A 25646-nucleotide genomic window follows, 5' to 3' on the forward strand; every position below is an offset into this window, starting at 1 on the left:
CAAATAATTTCTAATTGTGTGTGTAAAACAGGTTGGGCTGCTAACTGTCCTTGTAAACGTAGATACGGCTACAGTCATTTATAAAGTTGTTTACCCACAACAACCTGGATGAGATTCAGCCTACGAAATATTGAAGCAACCTTCAAATGTCTAGAGATTGCATTTACATTATGCACAATGTGCCGGAAAATGCTTGAAGACGCTTTAAAATGTCAAAACATTTACATATTCAAAGATTCAGAGTGAATTGAGGGGGCTTGGTCTCAAAAGCTCAGTAATTCTTCAATTCTGGCTGCAACCCTGTCTACAACTGTGGCTACAACCCATGCCAATTTTTACTTTCAATCTGAAAATGTAAAGGATGTTATGTAGTTTTCCTTAATAAACAACCCTTAATCCAGACTTTAAGGTTGTTTCTTTGTTTGGAGAGCAGCTAGCACTTGTTGTTATGATCACATTTTTACCTTTGAAGTGTTTTTTTCAAGTCGCCTTACGCAGTTTACAGTAATAAGCAACACCTGAAAAGATTGATGTGATGAATGAAAAGAATGTCATCTCTCCTGCCAGCCCAGTGGTTTGTTATGAAGGCCAATTGGCAGCTGCTGCAAACATACAGACATATTTATCAAATGTATCAAAACCTGGGCTTAACTCCTCACACCCTTCTCTGTTGTTAGTGCTATTTGTGGTATTTTTAACGCTGACTAATGTCCACTTGCATAGCCAAAGTGTTGCACAACTACATTATTTCCTCAAAAATCTGTAGAATTATAGGGGATCCCCATGGGAAAGAAAAACATTTGATGTAACTCGTTCCTATTCCTTATGTGAAAATACCTCGTGAGATACACAAAAACTCTTGTTCTTAATTGAACTGCACTTAAAATAGATTGTATTGGTTTGTTTTAGGTTAGCAAAAAATATAAAATCCAGTTTAACTTGTTACAAACGGAGTATTGAAAAGAGATATCTGAGCTTTTTAAAACTGTTTTCGGATTTAATTTAGGATATACTGTATATCATATAGTTTATTATACTGATTAAGACCAAGAGACCTAAATTGCAAGGGGAGGAAATGTTTTGACTTTAACATCTAGTCAGAATCATTTATCTCACTGTCTACACACAAACACACAAAGAGTAAAGAGTCACATTTATTCACATTTAGATTTTTTATTTTCTGAAAAAAACACACACAAACAAAAATAACTATTTACAGAAACTTTGTACAACTTTCCTTCCTGAACTTAAGGCTGTAATATATTAAAGTAGAGCTTTCACCAGAAGTTTGTTAAAATGATTTATAATCCCTTAAACTAAAATGTACAGGTGCACATAACGGAAAATGGATGTTATTTATTTATTAGAATTTGACACTTTACAAAGTCAAATATTGATCCCACTACATTATAGAGGTAAGCATTGGCTACCCTTGTATGTATTCATAGCTGAGTATGATCCTGCGCATGTCCACAAATACGAACTCCTGACAAAAAACTGAGTGCCGAAATGCCTTGAACCAGCCAACAACATTATAAATGAACAGCTTGCGACTTCCTCCCAACACAAAACTTGAATAACTGTACAAAAAGGTTGATGGAGGTGGAGAAAGATCTCTGATTTGGGATGGAGGGATCATGATGGTGGTGATGGGTGATTCACTGAGAAGGTGGGGTGGATAGGATAAGCTTTTTAAAAGTCCAAAGTGTCAAAGCACTATCCCATCCTGAAGATCTCAATGCGTTTACAGGAATGGGGACCAGAGGTCGTCTGTGCGATTTGTGCAGGTTGAGCCCAATGTGGTGTAGCTTGGGATTTCGTCTATCTCGTCGGCTGTAAAACAACCAAAGGAAATCATAGGTTAGAACAATATACATCATATTATAAAATCCCTATCATTTCATGGTGAATGACCTGGAATCTTCAAAGACATCAGGCAGAAAGGCTACTGAGTTACATTGTGTGAATTGTAGTGTTTTGTACCCTTAAAATAGACCTAAAGTCAGAATATTTTAGACGGTTTTGCATTAGTTTTGAACACTCTTTTGTTAATCTGTCTCTTGGCTATGTGCGATGTCGCTGAGACCCTAACCCCTAACCCTAACCCGCATCCAACCCATCAACTAGTAACATTTACCTGAGGAGGATTCACTCCACTGGCTTCCTGGACTGGCGTATGCTTCATCGCTCAGGAACCCAATGCTGTCTGAAGGGAATGTCGGCCAGCTTGATTCTTGCTCCAGTTTTTGGCAAATCTATAAAAAGAGCAACAATGGACTGAGTATGGCTATACTATTTTGAGCAATTGGACTTTTCCCATTCATAACAGTCTTATCTTATTGTTGTGGGAATTATTACACAAGCCAAACAGGCACCTTAAGACAAACATGGGTATTCCTGTCAATGAAAAATGAGTGGGTGCCATGCTTACATTGATAATATCTTCTGTTGAGTTGTAATCTGGAAGATCACAGCAAGGAGAGAAGGAGAAAAAAAGGGAAGGATGAGTATGGCGCTGGAATAGCATTCCACTACCTTTCATTATTACATAAACCATTTATTAGCAAGAGTGCGTTTGGTGGTGTTGTCTTACCGGAGCTGTGCTCAGGTGAAACTTCAAATCTGTGGCAGAAGGTGTTTGGAAAGCTGGAGTCGATTTCAAATGACACAGACCAATCAGGAACTTCAGATGGATTCAGGAATGAAAAATCTGCAAAAATGGCAAAAAATAGCATTAAGTACACGTTATTCTCCAGATAATAGTAGGAACAATTTGTGTTCTTCTATATACTTGTTCAACAGTTTTGAATGGATGCCAGTGAAAATCATATTGTTTAAAGTTTCTTCCTCAACTATCCATATGTTTCTTCCTCACCTGTCTGCTCATTTTTCACTGTGCTGTCCACTTTGTTCTCCTGAGTGGACGAAGGCTCTCTCCAGATTGAGTCTTCCTCCATCTTGATCGCGTTCTGTTGAAATAGAAATTACATTTTGTGAGATTTATAATTTCCCCATAAGATAAAAAATACATATGCAGCTTTATTTCTAGCTCTGATTATTTTTTTAATATATATATTTAATGTAAAAATACCTTTTACTATGCAACAATTATTACGAATCACAAGATATCAGGAGTATTTACCTTCGTTCTGGACTTTGTTTGCGCTGTCTTGCTTCGTTTATCTGTGTAGATGAAAGAAAGACATTTTCATTACTTAAACAGCTCAATGTGTAAAGTAAAAAAACAAATCAGCATGCAGCACTTGCTTCACCACAATGGAAATGATATAAAAATGCTTGCTGGCTTCCTGTCAGTTTTCTCACCTTTAGATTTGGGGCTCACAGGCAGCATCCTGAAGACACGCACAGCTTGGTGGCCTTTGTTGATGCTCTTGTCTTTCACCTCCTCGATGTCAGGCAGTGAGTTCATTGCACAGCGGAAGTTGGCTTTCCATGTCTTGGGGTCACAGGCCTGACCTTCAATGTATTTTCCTGCAGAATGCATTTTGTCTCATTTAGTCTCATGATTGTTCATCCAAACAAAAGAAGAGGGTTTGCGTTATTCTGTGCAGAGTTAGGGTGTGTATTCACACTTGCTCACCTGTGTGGAGTGCCCATTTTTTGAACAGGCATGCGTCCTTATCCATCTCCCAGCCGTGTCGGGCCGCATGTTTCCAGGGAATTGAGAACATTTTCGAATCCTAAAAAATAAATACAAAAGGTTGGAACAAAGATTCATAGAAAAAAACTACACAACATAACATTTCAAATATGTAAGTAGCTGTCAATCTAAGTGAGAGTCTAACTTAGATTAGGTTACTGTTAACAATTATCTATTGCATAGCCATAACACAGCACACCAAAAAACTTGTTATTTTTTCTTTAGTTCAACAAAGAATATGCTTGAAAATCTGTGAGAAAAAGACAAACTTGGGTTACAACTATCTCTCAGTGTCTTTTGTTTGGAGAGTCTGTTTAAACAGTTACCATAGTTGCCAAATGTTTTTAATAAACTGTCAGCTATACGTTTTTTTTGTTTCTGTGCACACCACCAAAACGTAACCCAGCTGGTGCATCAAACAAGCTACTGTAAGAGTAGCATGCAAATATTGTGTGGTGAGCTTCGGAATAACATTTTTTTTTTTAAACTCATGCAGGTCACATCACTTCCCTGCTGCATTCAGAATGTCTGTTTCTACTCCTCTCAATATGCTGAATACGCTTTCAGTAAATTACATTGACATGAACCAATCGCATTTGTTTCAGAAGAAAATTCACTTCTCACCTTGTCCACCCAGTTGAGACCCGAGACAGTACATAACTCGATCTGGTTCTCCAGCCATTGCCTCATCCTCTCCCTTTTTACCGGCATGTTTGCCTAAAATATGCATCAACAGAGGGAAGGAGTCTTTAGATAAACAAGAAATGCAGTGTGTGATATACAACAGCAGTGAGAGGAAATCGACTTCAACATCTGCCTGAACTTTTAGATTTACTGCTGCCTGCTGTTGGCCGCGCGTGAGGCTGCGCGAGGTTCACGGCCGGGGCAGACAGGCGGGGGGGGGGGGGGGCGTGTAGGAGTCAGGCTACTTATGAAGGTCACAACAGACCAAAACAAAGCATGTCCTGATTTAACATGTAGTGCTTTTAAAATTATTAATGTCTTAAATTCCACGTGGACTAATTTAGAAGTCCAAACGTTTGAAAAAAAGTCGTGCAAGTCAATTGTATCCACACAGGTGGCACTGGAAAGGCGCGTGTCCAAAGCGCGGGCAGACACACCTCCTCATGCAATGCTGAATGTATGCGATAGATAGCAGACAAAAAGGTAAAAAAAACCTCCATATTAAAAAAATCCTGCGAATCAATAACAGTCCTTTTGCGTAATTCGTGCACACCACGTGCAAGAATAACGCAAAAAAATACTATGCAAATAAATACAAACATCACTAAATTCGTTGAGGTGTTTGAAGCTACTAGCAAAGTTATCTTTCAGTTAATGTATTCAAGATTTCCAATAGTTATCATCAAAAGCAGCTCCCGGTAATAACAATGTTTCAATCTGGCATGCCAAGCAAGCACAAGTTATACATTTATATCAAATCACTTACAGATTTGGTTGTATGATGATCCGTAAGAGGGAAAATGCAGAAAAGTAGTTCGATTGGTTTAAGTGTTTCTTCCAAAGTAATATGAAGCTTCCCCTCTTCTTTTAGTTGTCCACTTGGAGATCTGTCTTGATCAGAAGCGCGTTATGTCTCCTCACAGAGCTGCCTCTCAGTTTTATAGTCGAGAGGACGACAGCATGGGTTTTCCCCGGCTGCTGTAAAACATGTCGATCACGAGAACTTTAAAAAAAAAGTGGAGCGTGCATGTTTGATTAGAAAACGTTATCAGTGCAGGCAACTCGTATTAGTTTCTAATCCGGAAATATATTTCAATGGGAATGAATTTCACCGTAAACAATGTATCTCATCTTTGCATATTGGCAGAAAATTCTCCACTTTCTACAGTGTGCAGGCGCATGCGCAGATGCCAGCAGCTTTCAGCCATATACCTGTTTCCGAGAAATCACGCCGTTGAAAGCAAGAAGGAAGTTTATAACAACATGGGGATGATTACAGTGTCTTACAGCACGTAGACGGGACCGACCCTATAACATGAATGAGCCTCTTAACCTGTGCGTCACCCCCATGTTATCATTATAATAATTTTTAATAATAATTTAGAATTGGGCATTTCTGCAGACTTTGCAATTGGCCTGCGTATTGCAAACGTTTAATATTTGCAGGTGTTTTTACACATTGTTTTTGCTATTTACATATATTAAAGAAAGTGTATATTAATGTGTCATATACAGTATATAAGCATATAATGAGTGCAAATGATAACAATAATGTAATAATAATAATAATAATATGTATTTTTAAATATAGTATAGGGCTCGTGAACAAAATGTTAAATCAATCTGCAGTTTGACATATTTTGCAAAATGCAAGCTATCTCAATCAAATACAACTATGCATCATAAACGTATTAAACAATCTGCAAACAACACACACGGGAACTCATTGACCTGATAACAAAGCCCATAGCATGTGATAAACAAGCCAGGGCCAAGCCCTTTAGTATAAACAGCCACCAGGCTGAGAAATAGAGCATTTATAGGAAATGATGTAGTAATTTCTTTCTCCATAGGGGCAGTACAGTACAGGCCTGAATGTGGGACATGCAGCAGGCTGTGGTGATGACGCAGCGTTGAGAGGAGCTACACGGAAGCAGGAGCTGTGTGTGCTCACTGCTCAGCCAGACAGGTGCCTGCCATGGCTTTTTACCCACAAAATAGGCTTTATATACATGACAATATTTAACCTAGAGCTCATGAAATGTTTGTATTTAAATCCATGGGTGCACAAATCTGTAATAGAGTGCATGGACATAACAGCACGTGATCAAATATGTTGGTATACTATTTTGAACTTCGGTCATGGTTCTCTCACTTGATTGATACCGGGACTTTCGTTATGTAACATTGACAGTGCACACATGGATCGCTTTTCCATGGGAAAATGGGAAACCCCACACCGGTGTTTTGGCAGCTCCCGGTGCTGTCCATTTAGGGGCTTCCCTCGTGTGTGTTCGCGCACTAATGCACCAGCTGATGCGCGTTTCTTGTTTTCAGGCTCGAGCATGCGCGTCTGGAAAGGGAAAGGCAGGGAGTTTTTCTGCGGAGTTTACACCGGCAGACAGCCTGTGGGTTTTCCCAGTGAAGACAGAAATCTGGATTTGTAGGGGGAAATTATCCCAATTATTGTTGTCAAATCCCTGTAGAGGAATGACAGCAGTTTTAAAGGAAGCATGTGACTTCTGTAACTTTGTTGGGTTTACTCTCATGTTGCAATGTTTTGTTTTTTCAGTTATTTTAAAAAGGCACTATACTCTTTGCTGTCAGTCGCTATTGGTGGTTACTTCCTGTGGGGAACATGCATCTTAGGGATTCATCTGATATACACATGTAGTGTTCATTTATTTTCTGACTTCTCTCATATGTTTCATGTTTTGATGAATTTCTTTACTTTGGGGCCAATAGAAAAAAAACAGACAAAACATAGACATTGAATTGATTTATTTAAAACAAGGGACAGTGTCCATTAATCAACATATTAACAACATGTAAAAGTACTCAAATTATCGATAGCCCCTTTGCCAGATGGTGATAGACATCCTAAAAGCAATAATAAAAAAAAATCTCTGTGGTAGCATCTAATTGTTTTAAAACACATAATTGTATTCATTTATTTGGAAATGAATTTAACAAACAACCTACATTAAAAACTATCCTTTCAGCAGCAAGATGTACATCTGTAAACAAATCAGATCATCATCAAATCAGCTTACCTACCATTTCCGTAAGTTACCGTCACTTTTCACCTACTTTATTTACACACTTATCTTAGGGTTAATATTATAGTCAGCTTTATACCAGTGACTGTTTCTAAGTATTATCCTTGCTAAACTACATTTAGTTTTTTTGTTTTACCCCTAGTGAGATATTACTGCATATGTATTGCCCCCCATGCACACAGTGATAGTGATTCTTATTATTTAGGCCACCTGCAAAGATAAGACAGTAATTTGAGGCTTTGGGATGAGACGAGCAGCTTGAGCATCCAATCTCCCTGCACACCATCTGCCTTATCAGCTCTCTGACACCGGCTCATGTCAAAGCCTTAGTTAGTTGGCCACCAATTACACCCTGACCTCATGTAGATGGAGGAGTTAGAGGGCTCAAACTGTAGGGTATATCGCATTACTTTCAGATAACGTATTTTATTCAATTTGATCTGAATTTTGTGAGAACTTGATAGTTTTTCTTTGGGATTTATTTTTTAATCATGACACATTTTTGTAAAATGTTCTGTTTGGATTCAAAAAAAATCTGGCTTGTTTGTACGTTTTTTTTTTATTCTACCCTCACAGATTATTTTCTGTGTTTGTTTACATTTAATTGGTTGAACGTTTAGCTTTTCTCTTACCTCAGTGGAGGCTTTTTCTTATTTTCATTTTCATTTTATCGTTTATTTGAACAGGGACAATGCACATTGATGAACACTTTAAACAAATAATGCTTCAAATGTAAATATGCCAGATTTGAGCTTTGAGCTAATTTCCATCCGTAGTCCCTCACATACAACATTTAAGAACATGATATTTATATGAATAGCAAAAATAAATACATGATATGCAGAAAGAGCATGAGCAGCATATACAAGCATTTACCACATGGCAGTAGAACGTAGCAGCTACGACATATAAAGTGCAAGAGAATATAAAAGAGATACATAAAGTGCAAGAGGAGATTCCCCTGTGTTAAAGTGCATTTAGCGGTGATTGCACGTCTGGTTGTTTCTCAACCATTCTTTGAGTTGACCTCTAAAATTATTGAGAGTGGGACAATCCCGTATCTCAGTTGGGAGGCTATTCCACAAAGAGCTGCCTTTAACGGAGAGGACATTTTGTCCAAAAGTGGTCTGTCTACGGTGGACTTCACAGTCTCCTCTGGTTTCTGACCTAGTGCAGCGTCCAGTGTATTTTTTGTGGATGAATTCCCCTAAGGGAGGGGGGGCCAGTCCATGTAAACATTTATAAAAAAAACACACACTTTTAAAAGACTTACAATTGTCAAAACTCAAGAAATTGTGTTTTTCAAGGATGGTACAGTGGTGGTATGTAGTAGTGGCTTTCTGTCAAACACCTTGATAGCTCTCTTGTACAGCTGTTCTATGGGTTTAAGGTTTGTGGCACAAGCAAACGACTAGTTTGTCAAACAGTATTCAATGTGGGATAGAATCATACAGTGGAGGTATGACTTTGCAGCATTGACAGTTAAGAAAGGTCTGATTTGTTTAAAATGTTGCAAGTTGAGTTTAATGGTATTGGATACTTTCTTGATATCTTTTTTAAAAGTCAAGTTCGAGTCCAGTATGACTCCAAGATACTTGAACTGGGAGACTAGTTCTATTTCTGCTCCGTCTAAAAACACGTTGGATCCTTCAATTTTGACTGGTCGTTTACTGAACATCATGCATACTGTTTGTTTTACATTTAACTGTAAGCAAATGTTGTTCAGCCAGTGTTGAACCTTGTCCAATGCATTTGAGAGACAGATGTGATTATTTCAGTCTTTTTCCCGTGTACAAAGATGACCGCATCATCGGCATACATTTGCACATTCAACTCGGGACATACATTAGGCAAGTCATTAATGTACAGTGAAAACAGTAACGGTCCACGAATGGAACCTTGAAATCTTATTGTATTCTCACTTAAAAATATTCTCTATATGAATAACTTCCAAAGAACCAGCGGTGACCCACCTGAGGTCATGACACAGCTTTTTAGTAAAGAAAAAAAAGAGGCGAAGGAGAGGTAAACAAAGGAGTGGAAAAAAATACATCAGAACAACAAGTTTGTCATCATTTGCTTAAGATTTACAGACAAGTTTTAACATGTGAAGTTTCCATAAATTATACAAATATCCCTCAGGCCAATCACTCAAATGACATCATCTCTCTCTGCTGATGCAGGGTTTTCCAGAGTGGTGTTTAAGTTTAGCGCCCTCATTAGTCCAGTAGGAGTACTGCTTGTTAGAGCCACAACACAGAGACACTGTGCACCATCCTGTAACAGTTTATATAGAGATTAATGGTTTTGGTCAGACTTTTCTTAAGTCTAAAGAATGGCTGAATATATGTCTAAGTGAAACTGTTAACAACCAGCAGATATCTGGGATTTGACATGGATGTTTTTAGGCTTTTTAGTAAGAGGTCACATGGTAAAAAGGTGAGGAACCAAAGGCCTAATCTTCATCAATAAGCTGTATAACATATTGTGGGTTCTTTCTGTATGAATAAGCATAACACAATAAGAGTCAAACAAAAATTGTACTCAAGCACATTACTGTCTTTTTTTGTGTTTCCATCAGTCTAAATGTTTGGGTGTGATCATTGGAAGAACTATGGACATTGAAGTATGGAAGTAGTTTGTGCAGTAGTTAGTGATTGTACATTGTTTATTACTTTTATGCCTTATATTTGTTTTGTCTTGTATCTATTCACATGCATGTTTAATTGTTGGTTTTTGCATTCGTTGTATTTTTTCTTTTTTTGATTATGTGGACATGTGTACTATCCTCAGGGTGATTTATGTGAAAATAAAACCAGGGGGAAATTAAGTTAAATGAGGGACACTATAACATATAGGCAGGAAAAGTGGTTTAGGAACCATTGAAGGAAGGAAGACAAAACAATGGGAACTTGTTGGCCTCCCAGGCCCCAGACACTTTTTTTTATCTGCCTGTTTTATTCTCAGTTTGATATTATCTCTGCCTTCGCCCCCTTCTATAGAATAGAATATATCTTTATTGTCATCATACAAAGTACAACAACATTTATTTTGCAACTCTCACTGCACTCACTCACTTCTACTGTCCTTCAACTCTGTGTTGTCTTTGTTAGTCTAGGAGGTTAGACACCCTACTGTCAAACACAGACCGCTCATTAAAACGGTTATTGATTAAAACCTGTGTGTGGCAGTAAATGTGTTCAGAGGTCACCGGGTCAAAGAAATGTGATTGGTCTGATTGCTTTTCTTGTCTACAGTGTTGTGAAACATATGTCATAAAGAAATCAGAGACAGACAGACACGTATACGACATTGTATATATTTCCATTCAGAATACTTTATTTATCCCAGGGGAAATTGGGCCTTTTGACAGTTGCTCTATTTTAGAATTAAAGACATAGAAAGTTCAATAAAAAGTAATACAAAATGTTTATATAAACATCAAAAGATAAAGTAAGGCTGTGCCGTAAAAATATATAATAAAATAGATGAACAATTACAAAATTAAGATATGAGCATAGGCTGTTTAAGAAAAATGTGCACTAAATATATTTTTAAAAAACATTATAAAGATATATATACATAAATGTGCATTAAAAGTTAAAATAAAATAGGATTTCTAAACATTAGAAGGTAAAGTTATGATATGCACATTCTACTACAATATATACAGTATTGTTTTGCAATTTATAATATGTTAATGCTGAATTGCATAGTTTAAAAGTGTTTGGCTGCTGATGAAGTATTTCCTATAGTTCAAGTCTATACCAATACCATATTTTACCTTCATCAGTTCTTTAAACTGATTTTGAAGTTTATTAGTAATCGTAACACTTATTAAAACATATGTTATCCTCTTGGTTGAGTTTATGATTACACTTGTCCACATTGAAAACAAAATCTTATTAAGAGACCCCTTACTAACCCTCTCATAAGTTTCATTTGCTGTTGTTTTGTAATTGCTTCTCTCACGGTTGAGTGAAGGAAGCAGGACCCAAATGCAGATAACTCTGATAAACCTTTATTTCAAGGATAATGAAACGAACACAGACAAAACAGAACACTCACCGGTGAACTCAGTCACCAACAAAAGACGAACCAGGGTGGGTGGAGGGGGTCTGGAGGACGGGTTTTTGGGCTGACAGCCCAGGAGCACAGCGGAGGGCCCGGAAGGGATCTCGGGCGGACGGCCCGGGGGGCAAGGCAAAGTCCAAGGTGGGGGTCTCGGGCGGACGGCCCGGGGGCAAGGTAGAGTCCATGGAGGGGCGAAGACCACAGCGGGCAAACTCAGGGGGCCGAGCATGAGGGCGAAGGCAGCGGCAGGAAGAGTCAGGGGGCCGAGCATGAGGGCGAAGACCGTGGCACTCAGGGGGGCGGGCTCGAGGGCGAAGACCGCGGCTCTTAGGGGGCCGGGTTCGAGGCCGAAGACCGCGGCACTCAGGGGGCCGGGCTCGAAGGCGAAGACCACGGCTCTCAGGGGGCCGGGCTCTAGGGCGAAGACCGCGGCTCTCAGGGGGCCGGGCTCGAAGGTGAAGACCTCGGTTCTCAGAGGGCCGGGCTCGAGGGCGAAGACCAGACAGCTCCGGAGGCCGGGCAGGAAGGCGCTGACGGGACAGCTCCGGAGGCCAGGCAGGACCCGGTGTCGGCCGGACAGGAACCAGAGCCGGTGGGACAGTCTTCGGCAGGATCCCCCACGGAAGAGGACCAGGAGTTGGCAGGACCCCGGCGAGACAGGTAACGGCGGGACCTCCAACGGAACAAGACATGGGATTGGCAGGACTCTCAGCGGGTCCTCCAACGGAACAGGACATAGGGTTGGCAGGACCCCCGGCAGAAGAGTCGTCGGCGGGACCCCCAACGGGACAGGACACAGGGTTGGCAGGACCCCCGGCAGGAGAGTAGTCGGTGGGACCTCCAACGGCACAGGACATAGGGTTGGCAGGACCCCTGGCAGGAGAGTAGTCGGCGGGACCCCCAACGGGACAGGACACAGGGTTGGCAGGACCCCCGGCAGGAGAGTAGTCGGCGGGACCTCCAACGGCACAGGACATAGGGTTGGCAGGACCCCCGGCAGAAGAGTAGTCGGCGGGACCCCCAACGGGACAGGACATAGAGTTGTCAGGACCCCCAGCGGAACCTCCAACGACATAGGGTTGGCAGGACCCCTGGCAGAAGAGTAGACGGCGGGGCCGCCAACGGCACAGGACACAGGGTTGGCAGGACCCCCAGCGGAACCTCCAACGGACCAGGACATTGGGTAGGGACTTGAGAGGGAACTCGAGAGGAGACTCGAGAGGGGACTTGAGAGGAGACTCGAGAGGGGACTTGAGAGGAGACTCGAGAGGGGACTTGAGAGGGATCTCGAGAGGGAATTTGAACGGAGACTCGAGAGGAGACTTGAGAGGTGACTCGAGAGGAGACTCGATAGAGAACTCGAGAGGGGACTCGAGAGGGAACTCGAGAGGAGACTCGAGAGGGGAACTCGAGAGGAGACCTGAGAGGGGACTCGAGAGGAGACTTGAGAGGGGACTCGAGAGGGAACTGTAGAGGAGACTTGAGAGGGGACTCGAGAAGTGTCTTGAAAGTGGACTCGTGAGGAGACTGGAGAGGAGACTTGAGAGATGACTCGAGAAGGAACTTGAGAGTTGAATTGTAAGGAGACTTGAGAGGTGACTCGAGAGGTAGCTCGAGAGGAGACTTGAGAGGGAACTGGAGAGGAGACTTGAGAGGGAACTGGAGAGGAGACTTGAGAGGGGACTTGAGAGGGAAGTCGAGAGGGGACTTGAGAGGGGTCTTGAAAGACTCGAGAAGAGACTCGAGAGGGGACCTGAGAGGGGACTTGAGAGGGAACTTGAGAGGGGACTTGTGTCGGTCGGTACGCCGACAGGACACGGAGAGCTGGCGTCGGCTGGAGAGCCAACAGGAGACGAGGAGCTGGAGTCGGCCGGTACGCCGACAGGCCTCGGGGAGCTGGCGTCCGCCGGTACGCCGACAGGCCTCGGGGAGCTGGCGTTGGCCGGTACGCCGACAGGACTCGGGGAACTGGTGTCGGCTGGAGAGCCAACAGGAGACGAGGAGCTGGAGTCGGCCGGTACGCCGACAGGCCTCGGAGAGCTGACGTTGGCCGGTACGCCGACAGGACTCGGGGAGCTGGCGTCGGACGGAGAGCCAGTCCTGGAGCCAAAACTGGAGTTGGGACCATGGCTACTGGGGCCGGAGCCATGGCTGCTGGGGCCAGGACTGGGGCTGGGACCATTGCTGTGTGGGCCGGTTCTGTAGCAGGGACCATGGCTGTGGGGACCGGTTCTGGAGCCGGAACCATTGTTGCTGGGCCCGGTACTGGGGCCGGAACCATGGTTGCTGGGGCCGGAATGATGGCTGCTGGGGCCAGAACTGGGACCGGAATCATGGCTCTTGGGGCTCGGGCTGCTAGCCTGGACTTGCGACTCCTTCTCTTAGAAGCCGCCTGAAGGCTCCGTGGACCTCCAAAAGCCAGACGAGTTCCAGAAAACGACTCCTGGACAGGAGCAGGAACTGGGGCAGAAGCACTGGCTGACTCCAGACGGACCACACCAAGACGTTTGTAGTCAACAGGCTGGAAATTAACACACCCAGAGGAAGTTCAAAATCCAGCCAGGTAAGAATTTCACCAAGTCTGGTTTCTCCATAGCCAACCGGTGCACCTCTACCAGAGCGGCCTCCTTCTGCCGAACACTGGACGCTCCCTTCCACCAATCATAGCAGCAAGCCAAATAAAAGGAAAAATGTTGTAGTTCCACCTCAAATGGATCATCTGCTGGGTCCATTTCTGGTTGGTTTGTACTGTCACGGTTGAGTGAAGGAAGCAGGACCCAAATGCAGATAACTCTGATAAACCTTTATTTCAAGGATAATGAAACTAACATAGACAAAACAGAACACTCACCGGTGAACTCAGTCACCAACAAAAGACGAACCAACACTGAACACAGGAAGAGACAAGACTAAATACAGGGAGGGGTAATCACGAGACGAGAAACAGCCGGGCAGGGGAGGAGAAACACAAGGACAACAGGTGAACACAATCAGACAACTAGACACACCAGGGAAACTAACGACGGGAGGAAAAACACAGGAAGAAGGACCAGACAATAACCCAGGAGGAAAACATGACAGCAAACAACCAAACATACAAAACTACAAACGTGACATAACATGAGAATCGTGACAGCTTCAGTATTGTGACATCAGTATTTGCTCATGCTCTGTTTGCTCTTTTTCAGAAATGCTATCGATAAATAAGGTTATAATGACTCCAAATGTCTAATCTCTAAACATATAAACCCACTTTGGTTTGGACTTCAATTCCTTAATAACTGTCCAATGGATTGTAATGGATATTTGTACGGACATTTATAACACACAGAGGACAAATCGTAATACATTTTAAATATCAAGTCAGAGGATAACCAATCTCCATCATCAGGTAAAGAATTACATTTTCCCAATATTTGTATTATTTAATTACTGTTCTTTGTGTCCACTGCAAAAATAATCCTTGCCTGGTAACATGCTAACAAATACTGCAAAAAAAGAGTATCTGCTTAGCATTAGCATATTATCATGCTGACATTGGTGTAGCTCAAACCATACCATCTATAGCACTACAGAGCTGCCAGGCTAGACTCTTAGATGTGTATGGTACAATTCATAGAGTGATAGTTCAACCACAATCTATTCTATCAAAAATATTATTTATCACCATCCTGTTAGAAAAGGGAAAATTAACGTTGCGTTTGAATTTTGGTGTTATATTTAACATGCCAAGCAGGGGTTTGTTCTGTGTGAACTTTGATCACATTGTGAAATAATTAAACACAAAAAAGCAGTGCCCCTCCCTGAACAACATTCACTCTCCTGGATTCCTGCTGGCCGTTCACAGGTAACTACGAACTACATTTATATAAGAAATGACTATGTGTTTGTAATTGAATTATTTCCCCTCTATTATATTAATTTGTTTAGGTGTAAGATCCTTCTTTGCTCTTTGGTGTGTGTGTTTTATCTGCAGTGGAAGTAGAAGAAGAAGAAGAAGAAGAAGAAGAAGAAGAAGAAGAAGAAGAAGAAGAAGAAGAAGAAGAAGAAGAAGAAGAAGAAGAAGAAGAAGAAGAAGAAGAAGAAGAAGAAGAAGAAGAAGAAGAAGAAGAAGAAGAAGAAGAAGAAGAAGAAGAAGAAGAAGAAGAAGAAGAAGAAGAAGAAGAAGGTGGCGTGAGGCTCTACTCTGAGTGACAGATTAGAAGTCCTGACACTGACCCATTTAAGGTCAGTCACAAGACAACAGCACAATAAGACAGTAAGCATGTCAGCCATTACTGGAGACACCTGTACATATGGGTTTTGTTTCAGTTAATTAATAGCAAAGACACACATACAGTACATGTGATTTGTTGTCTTTAAATAGTAGATGGTTATGACTGCTGTTGCAATCAAAATTGGACATGTGCGGTAAGGTCAGATTTAAACAGTGGTGGAAGAGGTACTTAGATCTTTCAACTAAGTAAAAGCAGCAATCCTGATTTAAAAAAATAATCTGTTAAAAATAAAAGTCCTTCATTCACAATCTTACTTAAATAAAATACAAAAGTATTGTCATTGAAGTACCAAAATTAATGTTTGTTATGCGCAATGGCCCATTTTATAAATGACTGTATGTACATTGAAGCATTAATGTGTATTACAGCTGGTGATAACGGAACTAAAAGAAATGTTATGCTGCTATGTATTTAACCCAGTTAAGTGTCAATGTCTATTTTTGATTATTTGTATCTCATGTTTAGCTAAACATCTTAATTTGTAAAGAAACTAATAACTAAAGATAAATGTAGTGGAGTAAAAAGTACTGCAGTAGAAGTCAAAAGTAGTAAAATCAAGTAAAAGTACCTTCAATTGTATTTATTCGTTTAATACTTGGGTAAATGTATTCTCCACTGGATTTAAAGATTCAAAAGCTTTATTATATGAAAAACTGCTGCTATTGGCAAATAAAATGTTAAGTTCCTGGCTTCTCCAACAATGCAACATACATATCTTATAACATAAAAATGAATAAAGAAATAAAATAGTGCAAGTAACATAATGTAAAATGCAGGAATGAGTAAACTTAACACGTATGTAAAATATAATAATAATACATTTATAATAATAATACATTTGATTTAGACAACGTCATCTCAAGGTGCTTCACAAAGCTATAAGGAAAAAATAATAAAATAAGAAGATATCTAAAGGAGCATATTGAATAAAATATGGTAATATACAAAATAAAAATAAAAGGTTAAGAGCATAAAAGGTTTAAAAATAAATAAATAAAATAAAGGAATACGATTAAACAACATTTACAATTAAATACTGATTGTAGCAGGGGCGGACTGGTACTACAAATCAGCCCGGGACTCTCGACCGGCCCACTTCGGTACTGCCAGCCCACCTCGGTACCGCCGGCCCACCTTGGTACCGGAAGTAAATACCGCTAGTAAATTGTCCACCGGGGGGGTGCTAGTGACTTATCCGACCGTCCCACATCGCCACTTCAGTACCGGCCCATCGGGATTCCTCCGAACGTCCTGATGGCCAGTCCGCCCCTGGATTGTAGGTATATGTTGACTATAACAAATGGTGTATATTTTAAACAAGTCTAGTGGTTTGTTGCTGCATGACATGAGACTTTGATGATCTGGTGTGACTTACATTGAAAAGTACAGTTATTCAATATTTAAAATACAAATGTTGGTTTTATTCAAATGAATGAAGTCCAAGTCAGATTGTATTTAATTAAAAGTCATAGCACCCAGTCAACAGTTAAATATTCACACATCACCTCTGGATAATGGAAAATAAATGTAAATGTAACCCCTAAGAATGCACAAATTACCCAAAAAATCTGATAAGAAATTATTTATATCTATTTATTTGTATTATTTTTTTATATTCTTTGTAATTATTCTCAGTTCCTCATCCCTGCTGTCAATCACTCACCGCCTCTGTCCCTTCGTCGGCGGTTCTCAAGGTTACTTTAGTTCATTGGGAGTGTCTTACTGTACCACGTGATCCTGATGCAAAGTTACTCTGTGTCAAAGCTCTGCTCAGCTGCAGGGACGCGCAGCCAGGGTGGTGTGATGTGGAGGGACCAAAATAACACAGCGATTTTTTTTCATATGAAACCATTTGCACAATGTTATAAAAACATGTGAAAATACTCAGATATGTGATTTAATATCCATCATATGTACACTTTTGACGTTTATTTTTGTTTTGTTTTTAAATATATAGGCTACTCATATGACCAAATAGCATGAGTTTTCGGAAGGAACAAACATACTTCCCTGATACAATTACACTCAATATAAACATATAACTCGGTATTGTATGTGTTATACAGAATAGACGTTGCATCCCCTGTAACCTTGGCGTCCATCGCATCTCCCATCCGACCTCACAGCGCTCATGTTCCAGCAGGCTGTCATTGCGCAGCAGCCAACTAGGTGAAGGAGGAACATCCAGCAGGAGGAAAAGGATGCTACAATAGGCCAGGGTTTTTTTCTTTTCTTCCACAAAACACATTAGAAACCTGCTGGACTTCGCCATCTCCTGACCAGCTCCCCCACTGTGGTCCGTCTCAGATATATTGTCGCTCCCCCCACCCCCACCCCCCTCACCCCTCCTTAATCTCCCAGATTGTCGGCGACTTGCTGCAGTCGATGCTGCAGTTTTGAGCCGCTCCTGCACCGGGACAGCTAACTCGATGAGAAAGAGATGCTCGCATTCGTTTTGGTCTCTGGGTCGCTCTGGATTATATTAGGTGAGTTTAGATATATATTTCTTTATTCATTTTTACGATGTAGCATCGCTGTGATGGGGTTTATAATCAGCGATGCACCTGCCTCGCAGGGGCTGAGGCGCATTGTGTGTCATCCACTGCCGGCTTTTTCCATTCATTCAGGGCTGTGGTATTTTTCCTTTTTTGCAGAACACACTTCGTCGACTGTTCAGTCATTTCGCTGCAGATTTACTGCAAGACGCAGTAAATCTCAGACTACACGTGTATAAACCCAAGCTAGATAAGAAGGTGTAATATCTCGGTTTAATCAGTGTTTAGCTTCAACTACAGTGCTTACATTTGTCTTTAATGGTTATTGGCTCAACATGGAGGGATGATGCCAGGTTGGCTTTACCTACAGGGAGGGGGGCTGGCTGCCATGCGGTTGAATGCATGTGGTTCATTCTGCTGTTCAGAAATGTAACATCCACGTCGAAATGTTTTTTTCACGTTGAAAATCCAACCATTAAATGCAGGGCTGTCCTGATTGTAAGCCAAATTGGATCAAACGTGTGCATTTTGAGGCCGGCCAGCTGCTAAAGTCGTGTGACATTGTGCGTAGAAACCGGACACACGTCATAAAAAAAGTAGGGATCAGCCTCACGACCTCCTGGTGTAGCTAGGATTTAAACCTAAACGATGCTGTAACAAATCCCCACCATGCTTTTAACAGATACTAACATGTCAGATTGCCTGAAAGCCGGTTGTGAAACTCAGCGTTTTGTGTGTATGATGTCCTCCGCCATGCCTCAGTCAGTGATGGAGGGAGGGAGGATGAAGAGGATGAGGAAGGATGACGCGCTGCAATTTTACCGGCTCTGATTGGACGGAGCTGTCCAGGAGATAGGGGTGCTGAAATATTGCGGCCTACCGGCAAACTGGAGAGCTCAGCATGCTCGGCTCCAACCGACTGACACCACCCCCACCCTGGTCCGCAGTCCGCACAGCGAGTTTGGGGTCATCGACACGTTTCACAGAAGCTCGTTGACCTCTAGTTGTCTTTAATATGCGCATGGAGATTTGTGTAACAGATATAATCCCTTTCGATCTGTGTTTGTCAGTGTTACAGAGCAGATTAGAGTCACGCTAGCGTTAGTGTTGTTGCTTTGTGTGCAATGTGTCACTAAAGAGTAAATGCTCAGTGAAGGATTATTTGTAATGGATTGTGGAGGAAGGTTACAACAAGGCTATTTCAAGTGTAAATAGACCTGGGTGTAATTATGTATTCCTCCGGCAAATAGTATAGTTCTTCAACAGCAGCTGCATGGTTGCTAAATTACGACCTTTAACAGTTAGGATTGTAGTGAGTGGTTGAATATTAACATATGCTGTTTATTTAATTAACAAGCAGCCAATCAGAATTAAAGCCTGGATTTGTTTTTTAAAAATGAACACTTCTGTGAGGCTAAAAGGGCTCTTGGGTAGATTCATGACACCTTCAACCTGTCAGCACATCCTGCTGCTCCTCAATATAAATAATTCATTTTAATCAGCATCTAGTGCCGCCCCACACAGCTTGTAAACCTATTCTTTTTCCTACCTCAATATTTGATTATAAGGATGGCGGTGGAGTTGTCCCACCCTTTGGCAGAAAACAACCAATCGTGTTTTAGTGTTTAAGTTATTCTGCTTAATATACCACACCCACCAAATGAACAATGACTTGTGTGACCCATACGTTTTAAATGCTGCTTTTCTATCATTCAAACAACTTCTTGGATGGTATCCAGAATGTACCCAAGCAGAGGGAGGGTGTCAAAAGGATTGTGAAAATGTCTAATACCTGCAAATTAAAGAAACACTGCATGACTGCACAATTAGACTGAATCATTTTGGAGGGTTTCCTGCTGATGCCAGTCATTGTGCACTTGTGATGGAAATATAGTGAGATGTATCACAGCATGACACATTCCTTTAGCTGCTATGCAAGTGTGTGTTTTTTTTAAATCATATGTCAAAGTACTGAATTTAGTCTGAGTTATACACTCTTTCAAAGTCTCAGTCCTGATGAAATCAATATCAGCCAGTTTTAGTGCTCTCAGATCCTCATGGCAGCTTTCCCTCTGAGTGGTGTATTGCTGTTTCAGCATTCAATGCATCCTCTTCCAGATATTGTGGGATGCTGGGCAGTAATGGCTGAGACTAAAGTGCTGACAGTCTGTCTGCCTATCACATGCACAAGTAGTTGTTTTATTTTGGACCACCCTTCTGAGTAATGTACAATGTTGTCCATAATTGGATTGTATTGCTCGTCCTTCTCCTTTCAGATATAAGCACCAAATAGTGACAGGTTTACCATAAAAACGTATTTTATTCACCGAATATAACTCATGCTCATTCCATAAACCGATGCATATGCACAGTGGAATACATGTTTTTCTTAGCCTTGCACCCATACTTTAGATTGTTACCCTGAAGAACAATTGTCTTACAGCCTATAAAGGCCCTAACCCCCAAGGTCGAGACTCACAGGTGTTAGCACTCACTTTGATAGTAAAATCAAAGTGGGAGGAGTGTCATTGTGTGTAATTTGTTTAAACGTTTAAGCATCAGCTGTAAGCAGAAGTGTTTATTTGCCTATGAGCCTTGTCATCTATGTACTGTGTGTCACTATGTCAGTGTGTGCGTGTGTTTAGTCAAGGATAGGAGGAGCGCTGTGCATTAAGTAGGGGGAGGGTTGCAGAGAGAGAGAGAGAGAGAGAGAGAGAGAGAGAGAGAGAGAGAGAGAGAGAGAGAGAGAGAGAGAGAGAGAGAGAGAGAGAGAGAGAGAGAGAGAGAGAGAGAGAGAGAGAGTGGTGGAGGGAGGGAGGGAGGGAGGGAGGGAGGGGTGAGTGGGTGTGTCGAGAGAGTGCAGCGTCTGCCGAGCTGAGGGTGGTGTGATACGGAGGCCAGCAAGGCCCAAACTAGGCCAACATGCATCTAGCTGACTTCCTCTTGCTTGCCTCAGCTTAAACTGGCCAGTAGCAATAGGAAGGTAATTACCAGTTTTCACAGGGTGATGAGATATCTTCCCGAGAGCCCTTAACACACCACATTCAGACACACACACGCAGACAAAGACCCACATCACGCCTCACCGGCTGCCTGGCTGCCTCCGACGCCTTTGTAAGTGCCGCAGCCTTGACCACAGCTGCTTTAACCCTTCTGCAATACAGTAGATCTTTTGCCTTATTTCTTTATTTCGTTATTTTCTGCATTTGCTTGCTCTGGATGTCTATTGAAACTTACGTTCTGCATTTTCTATTTCATATTTATCATTCCTTCCTGATATATTGTACTCCTTTCCATTGCCGCTTGTATCGTTCCCAAATGTTCCTATAATTGTTGCGATCATCTATGTGTTGCATATCAATTCAGGAGGGGAAACGGTTGTTTAGCGTGCACAGGAAGTACACTGTATTACTCCAGCAACAGTAACAGGAGGAAGTTGTGTTTTGAGGGGGAGGGTGGTCCATGCAGAGGAATGGCAGAAAGAGATAAGAACGAGCAAGGTAGTGAGCAAGAGAGAAAGTGATGTGCAATCATGATTAGGCATTTGTTTAAAAGCAAAAAGAAAGATGAAATGCATTGAAGCAAATGTAATTAATGCAAACCCTGGCAGAGCATACTATGAAATAAGCATTTGAAGAATAAGAGAAAGCCTTGCAGGATGTCTTTAAATAGAGTGTGGTAGTGAGGTTATTACTGGTCAACTGCCTCTGTGCTAATAGGCTGTAATCTCCCCACACTGGACTCTAATCATTGGTGATGGGCCTCAGATGGGCCGATGAGGCGGGACTTAAAAACACACTGCTGCATTTCCTCCACTTTAAGCCTCAGAGGTCACAGGAAGTCTGGCTGGCCCATTCACAAGCCCTCATCCCTGCAGCCCTAACACCAAAGAACAGAGAAAGAGCAAGTGTCATTGCGTTCAGGGGACATCAAAGTATAGCTTTGGAGCTGCTGCATTAAACTAGGGACTGTTGCAACTGAGGTCTCATCATCAATATTACTCATGTTGTTAAAATGGACTGATAAAGTGTCTCAGATCCTCGGGTGGGCGACTGTGGAGGATGACCCATTTGTGGAAATGTACCATGGATGAAGTCAGCTAAATTCCCTTCCAAAAATATTGCCACTAGAACTGTCAGCTCTTTTGTGAGTGGATACAGCTGCTAAGTGTATGTAATTCATGTTTCAGTCAAGGCCAGGGTTTTATTGAACCTTTTGTTTGAAATGTTGCAAGTGCAATCCATGCCTTTTGTGCACACTGATCCTCAAACTCATACATTGTAGTTAAAGGCAGTACCTCTTAATTGAGCAAGACATCAAACCTACCTACACATTCATGGATGAAGCTATTTATTGCGCGATTGCATAAATGAAACAGTCTTTGAGTTCACAATCTGATAAAGGTCATTGTTGTCGCTGACCTGTTGTTCTTCTGTCGCACCAGCTGAATCAACAAACTCTGCAGAATCCTACAGGGATGAAGACCCATACTTGCATGTACATGTGTGTCCCTGGGGTGCGTTATTTATTTCACTACAGGACAGAAAGCTGGACTCCAAACTGAGACATAGGCTGGAGAGGAGAGATGGTTTTAACAGCTGAGCAAATGACGCTGTTTATCTAACAGTCATGCAAATGTAGGCACACAATCTATCTCAAAGGAGAAGATACACATTTCTAATTTCCTTCTAAAAATCATGTTTTTTGATTTTCCAATGTTATTTTGACATTAATCTGCGTCCAATTTCAGAGGCTGCGTACACAGATGTGGCTTTAGAGGCCTGAATGCAATTACACTACTGGTCATTCAAATTAGGGAAATGGATGACTGCTTTTTCTAGGGGAAGCCACTAAAATCTGACTTTTCATGTCGTTGTGGCGGCTTTTATCTGGAGATATAAACTTCAAAGGACTCTGAGATGGGACACAGCCACTGTTTAAAGTCCAGGTCCAATTGATTCTTTAAGACCCTTTCCTTCCTCCCACCCAGCGCTCAACCCTGCTATGACTACAGTCTAGCATCACTTTTGAGGAGGAAGCAGAAGTGAACAGTTGAGTCATCAAGGTTGGCACTATCACTATAGGTCAGATTCTGCTTGCACCATTTCCTGCTCTGTATTTTTCTCACATCTGTTATACTACAATAAAACTGCCAGTTGTCTTTATTGGCAGTCAAACAGGAATTTTCAGAATAAATACAGAGAGCAACAATGACAGTAAGATGTTTGCTCCTCTTTGTCCGGCAGTGGCTCAGTCAGTAGGGGCTTGGAATGTGAGCCGTAGGGTCGCCGGTTCAAGTCCCCGACCAGACCTACATTTGGAGTGTGGAATTCTACTTGGAGAGCTCCCAGTTCACCTCCTGGACCCCCCTTCCCCCTTCACTCCAATTGCTCCCCGGGCGCTGTACAATAGCTGCCCACTGCTCCTAGTACTAGACTCCTGGTACTAGGATGGGAACACATTTCACTGTGTGTGCTGTGTGCTCTGCATGCTCTCCCCTCCCATTCTATTCTATTCTCTAATTAGGTTTCTGGCATGCGGTGAGTCTCCTGTTGTCGGGCTATTTAAGGGCAGGAGGATGTTGAGCATGCTTGCTAGTACAAACTGGTTTCTTCACAAACAGGTGCCAGGAGTTGTTCAAGTGTGTTGTTCAAGGAGTGTTCAATAACGAGTAAGCAGATTATGAATCATTTCCTGATGTTGTCCATCCAGCCTATAAATGTTTCCAAAATATGTGTTTCGCAATCACACAAATGCCTTGCAGAGATGGCCAACATACTTTAGATATAACGTGTGTTACAACAGGAGAGCCAGGGAAGATGAATCAACGGGACAGAATGCACTACAACAAATATCATCAGTCAAATTCCAATACAAAAATAATTTACTCTACAATCTGACTCTTTTTTGTTGTTTGTGTCTTAAAATTAAACAAAAATATTAGTTTTTACTCCTGTAAGGTCGATTTAATCCACATCCCATGCACAGTGGTGTAGTGGAATGAGAGTGGAGCTAGTCTTTATTTACTGATGTTTCCCCTCTCTTTTCAAACACTGAGACCACTGTCCCCACTGCAGCCAAGCGGCTACATTTAATACAATGCCAAACACATGCAGTGAGGTACGTTACATGAACATCATCTTAGCAACCCTTTTGTTTTTAAAGTTTGCACAGTTGTTGTGCATGTACAGAATATTTTGGCTTCAAAATCAACCAAGCATGCAGGCCAACAAGCAAACAAAGAATATACATATGTAAATAACCTGTTGTGGTAAGTCAGTATCAGCAAACTTATCAAATAACATCAGTGCTGTGTAGTTATTGTCTGAGACCTTTCTTAAAATGTGGGAAAACAGAACAAAGATACAAAAATGGTGTAACTACTTTGACATTGTCTCTAAAAAGATAACATCCTCATGTGGCCAGACATTTTTGTAAATGGTGTTTCTGCAGAGTTGACCCAGAAATCCTCAGAATCAGAAAACCTTTATTAGTCCCACAGCGGGGAAATGTACAACTGGTCACAATAGCCTAAAAATCACACCAGAAGTGATTCTAAAGATTCTATGCATTCATTTCCAGTCAGTACATCCAATATTTACAATGGCGTCCACATTAGGTAGGCCACACTCGTAGGACAGGTTTCTCGACCACAAGAAGTAAACATGATGGATTTGGTTGATGTCGAGAGAGTCCGATAGCAGGGATGTTTGTTTGTTTTGTTATGACACGGTTCAGCTGCTCTTGTCCTGTTGGCACGAAACCGACATGGAAAGGATCTCGTCCATGTGTGTGTTGTGCTGCCTGCCTGGCTGGTGCTTTTTCATTGATCTTCCTGTCAGAAGTGCGCAGATACATCAGTTGTATACTCTAATATGGAACAATAGATATAGCATATGTTGGTACTTTAAAGTGGGAAACAGAGGGTATGACAGGGAAACATCTACTTGTTCTGTGCAAAGCGATGCAATCTAAATATGTGAAGCTTGAGGCAAGGACGCTAAAAAGATGGAATAGATAACTATTTATTCTAGAATATGAAACGTGGTCTATATTTTTCTTCAAATTATAAACAGAGCATAACAATAACATTCACAAAAGAAAATGTACTTTAAAAGAGAATATGCAAGGGAGGCCAATACCTAAAAGCTTATTTAGATGAAGACAAACATGTATTTCAAATAAAAAATACATCAAAACTAAAACTGAACCATTTAGGCAGGCTTTCCATCTGGTAAACAGCTTTTTTTTCCAATAGAAAATTCATTTATGGACAAAAATGTCAGTTTATAAAACAAAAGGACAGGAAGCTGTATGAAACTTGAAAATTAATAATGAATACAATATTTAATTCTTAGGAGAGTGTTAATTTTTCACAAATATGAAACTATTCCTT

General features: G+C 41.4%; 2 protein-coding genes across 5 annotated transcripts in view; one reads left to right on the top strand and one right to left on the bottom strand.

The window, feature by feature from the left end:
• Nucleotides 1-1153: 1153 nt before the first annotated feature.
• On the bottom strand, nt 1154-5292 carry LOC117540238 (interferon regulatory factor 1-like). Its single transcript, XM_034206823.1, has 10 exons — nt 5112-5292; nt 4286-4378; nt 3602-3701; nt 3325-3492; nt 3143-3183; nt 2876-2969; nt 2594-2710; nt 2432-2460; nt 2138-2255; nt 1154-1833 (listed from the first exon to the last, which is right to left on the bottom strand). Exons 2-10 carry the CDS (start codon nt 4370-4372, stop codon nt 1745-1747), a joined length of 843 nt encoding a protein of 280 aa, XP_034062714.1. The 5' UTR covers nt 4373-4378; nt 5112-5292; the 3' UTR covers nt 1154-1744.
• Nucleotides 5293-14758: 9466 nt separating this feature from the next.
• The window catches only part of acsl6 (acyl-CoA synthetase long chain family member 6), a 35895-nt gene continuing 25007 nt past the window's right edge, over nt 14759-25646 (top strand). Inside the window, exon 1 of one of the 4 annotated variants that reach the window (XM_034206609.1) lies at nt 14759-14869. Coding sequence is in view for 1 of the 4 variants with exons in the window: in XM_034206607.1 (XP_034062498.1) it covers nt 18196-18241 (46 nt within the window). In the remaining 3 variants the exon portion in view is untranslated. Of the gene's footprint in view, nt 14870-15507; nt 15706-17842; nt 18242-21245; nt 21365-25646 lie in introns of those variants that run through there. The other 3 variants (XM_034206608.1, XM_034206607.1, XM_034206610.1) reach the window with 3 other exon arrangements.

Source organism: Gymnodraco acuticeps, unplaced genomic scaffold (assembly GCF_902827175.1).
Source record: "Gymnodraco acuticeps unplaced genomic scaffold, fGymAcu1.1, whole genome shotgun sequence".
In the NCBI taxonomy this organism is placed as follows: domain Eukaryota; kingdom Metazoa; phylum Chordata; class Actinopteri; order Perciformes; family Bathydraconidae; genus Gymnodraco; species Gymnodraco acuticeps.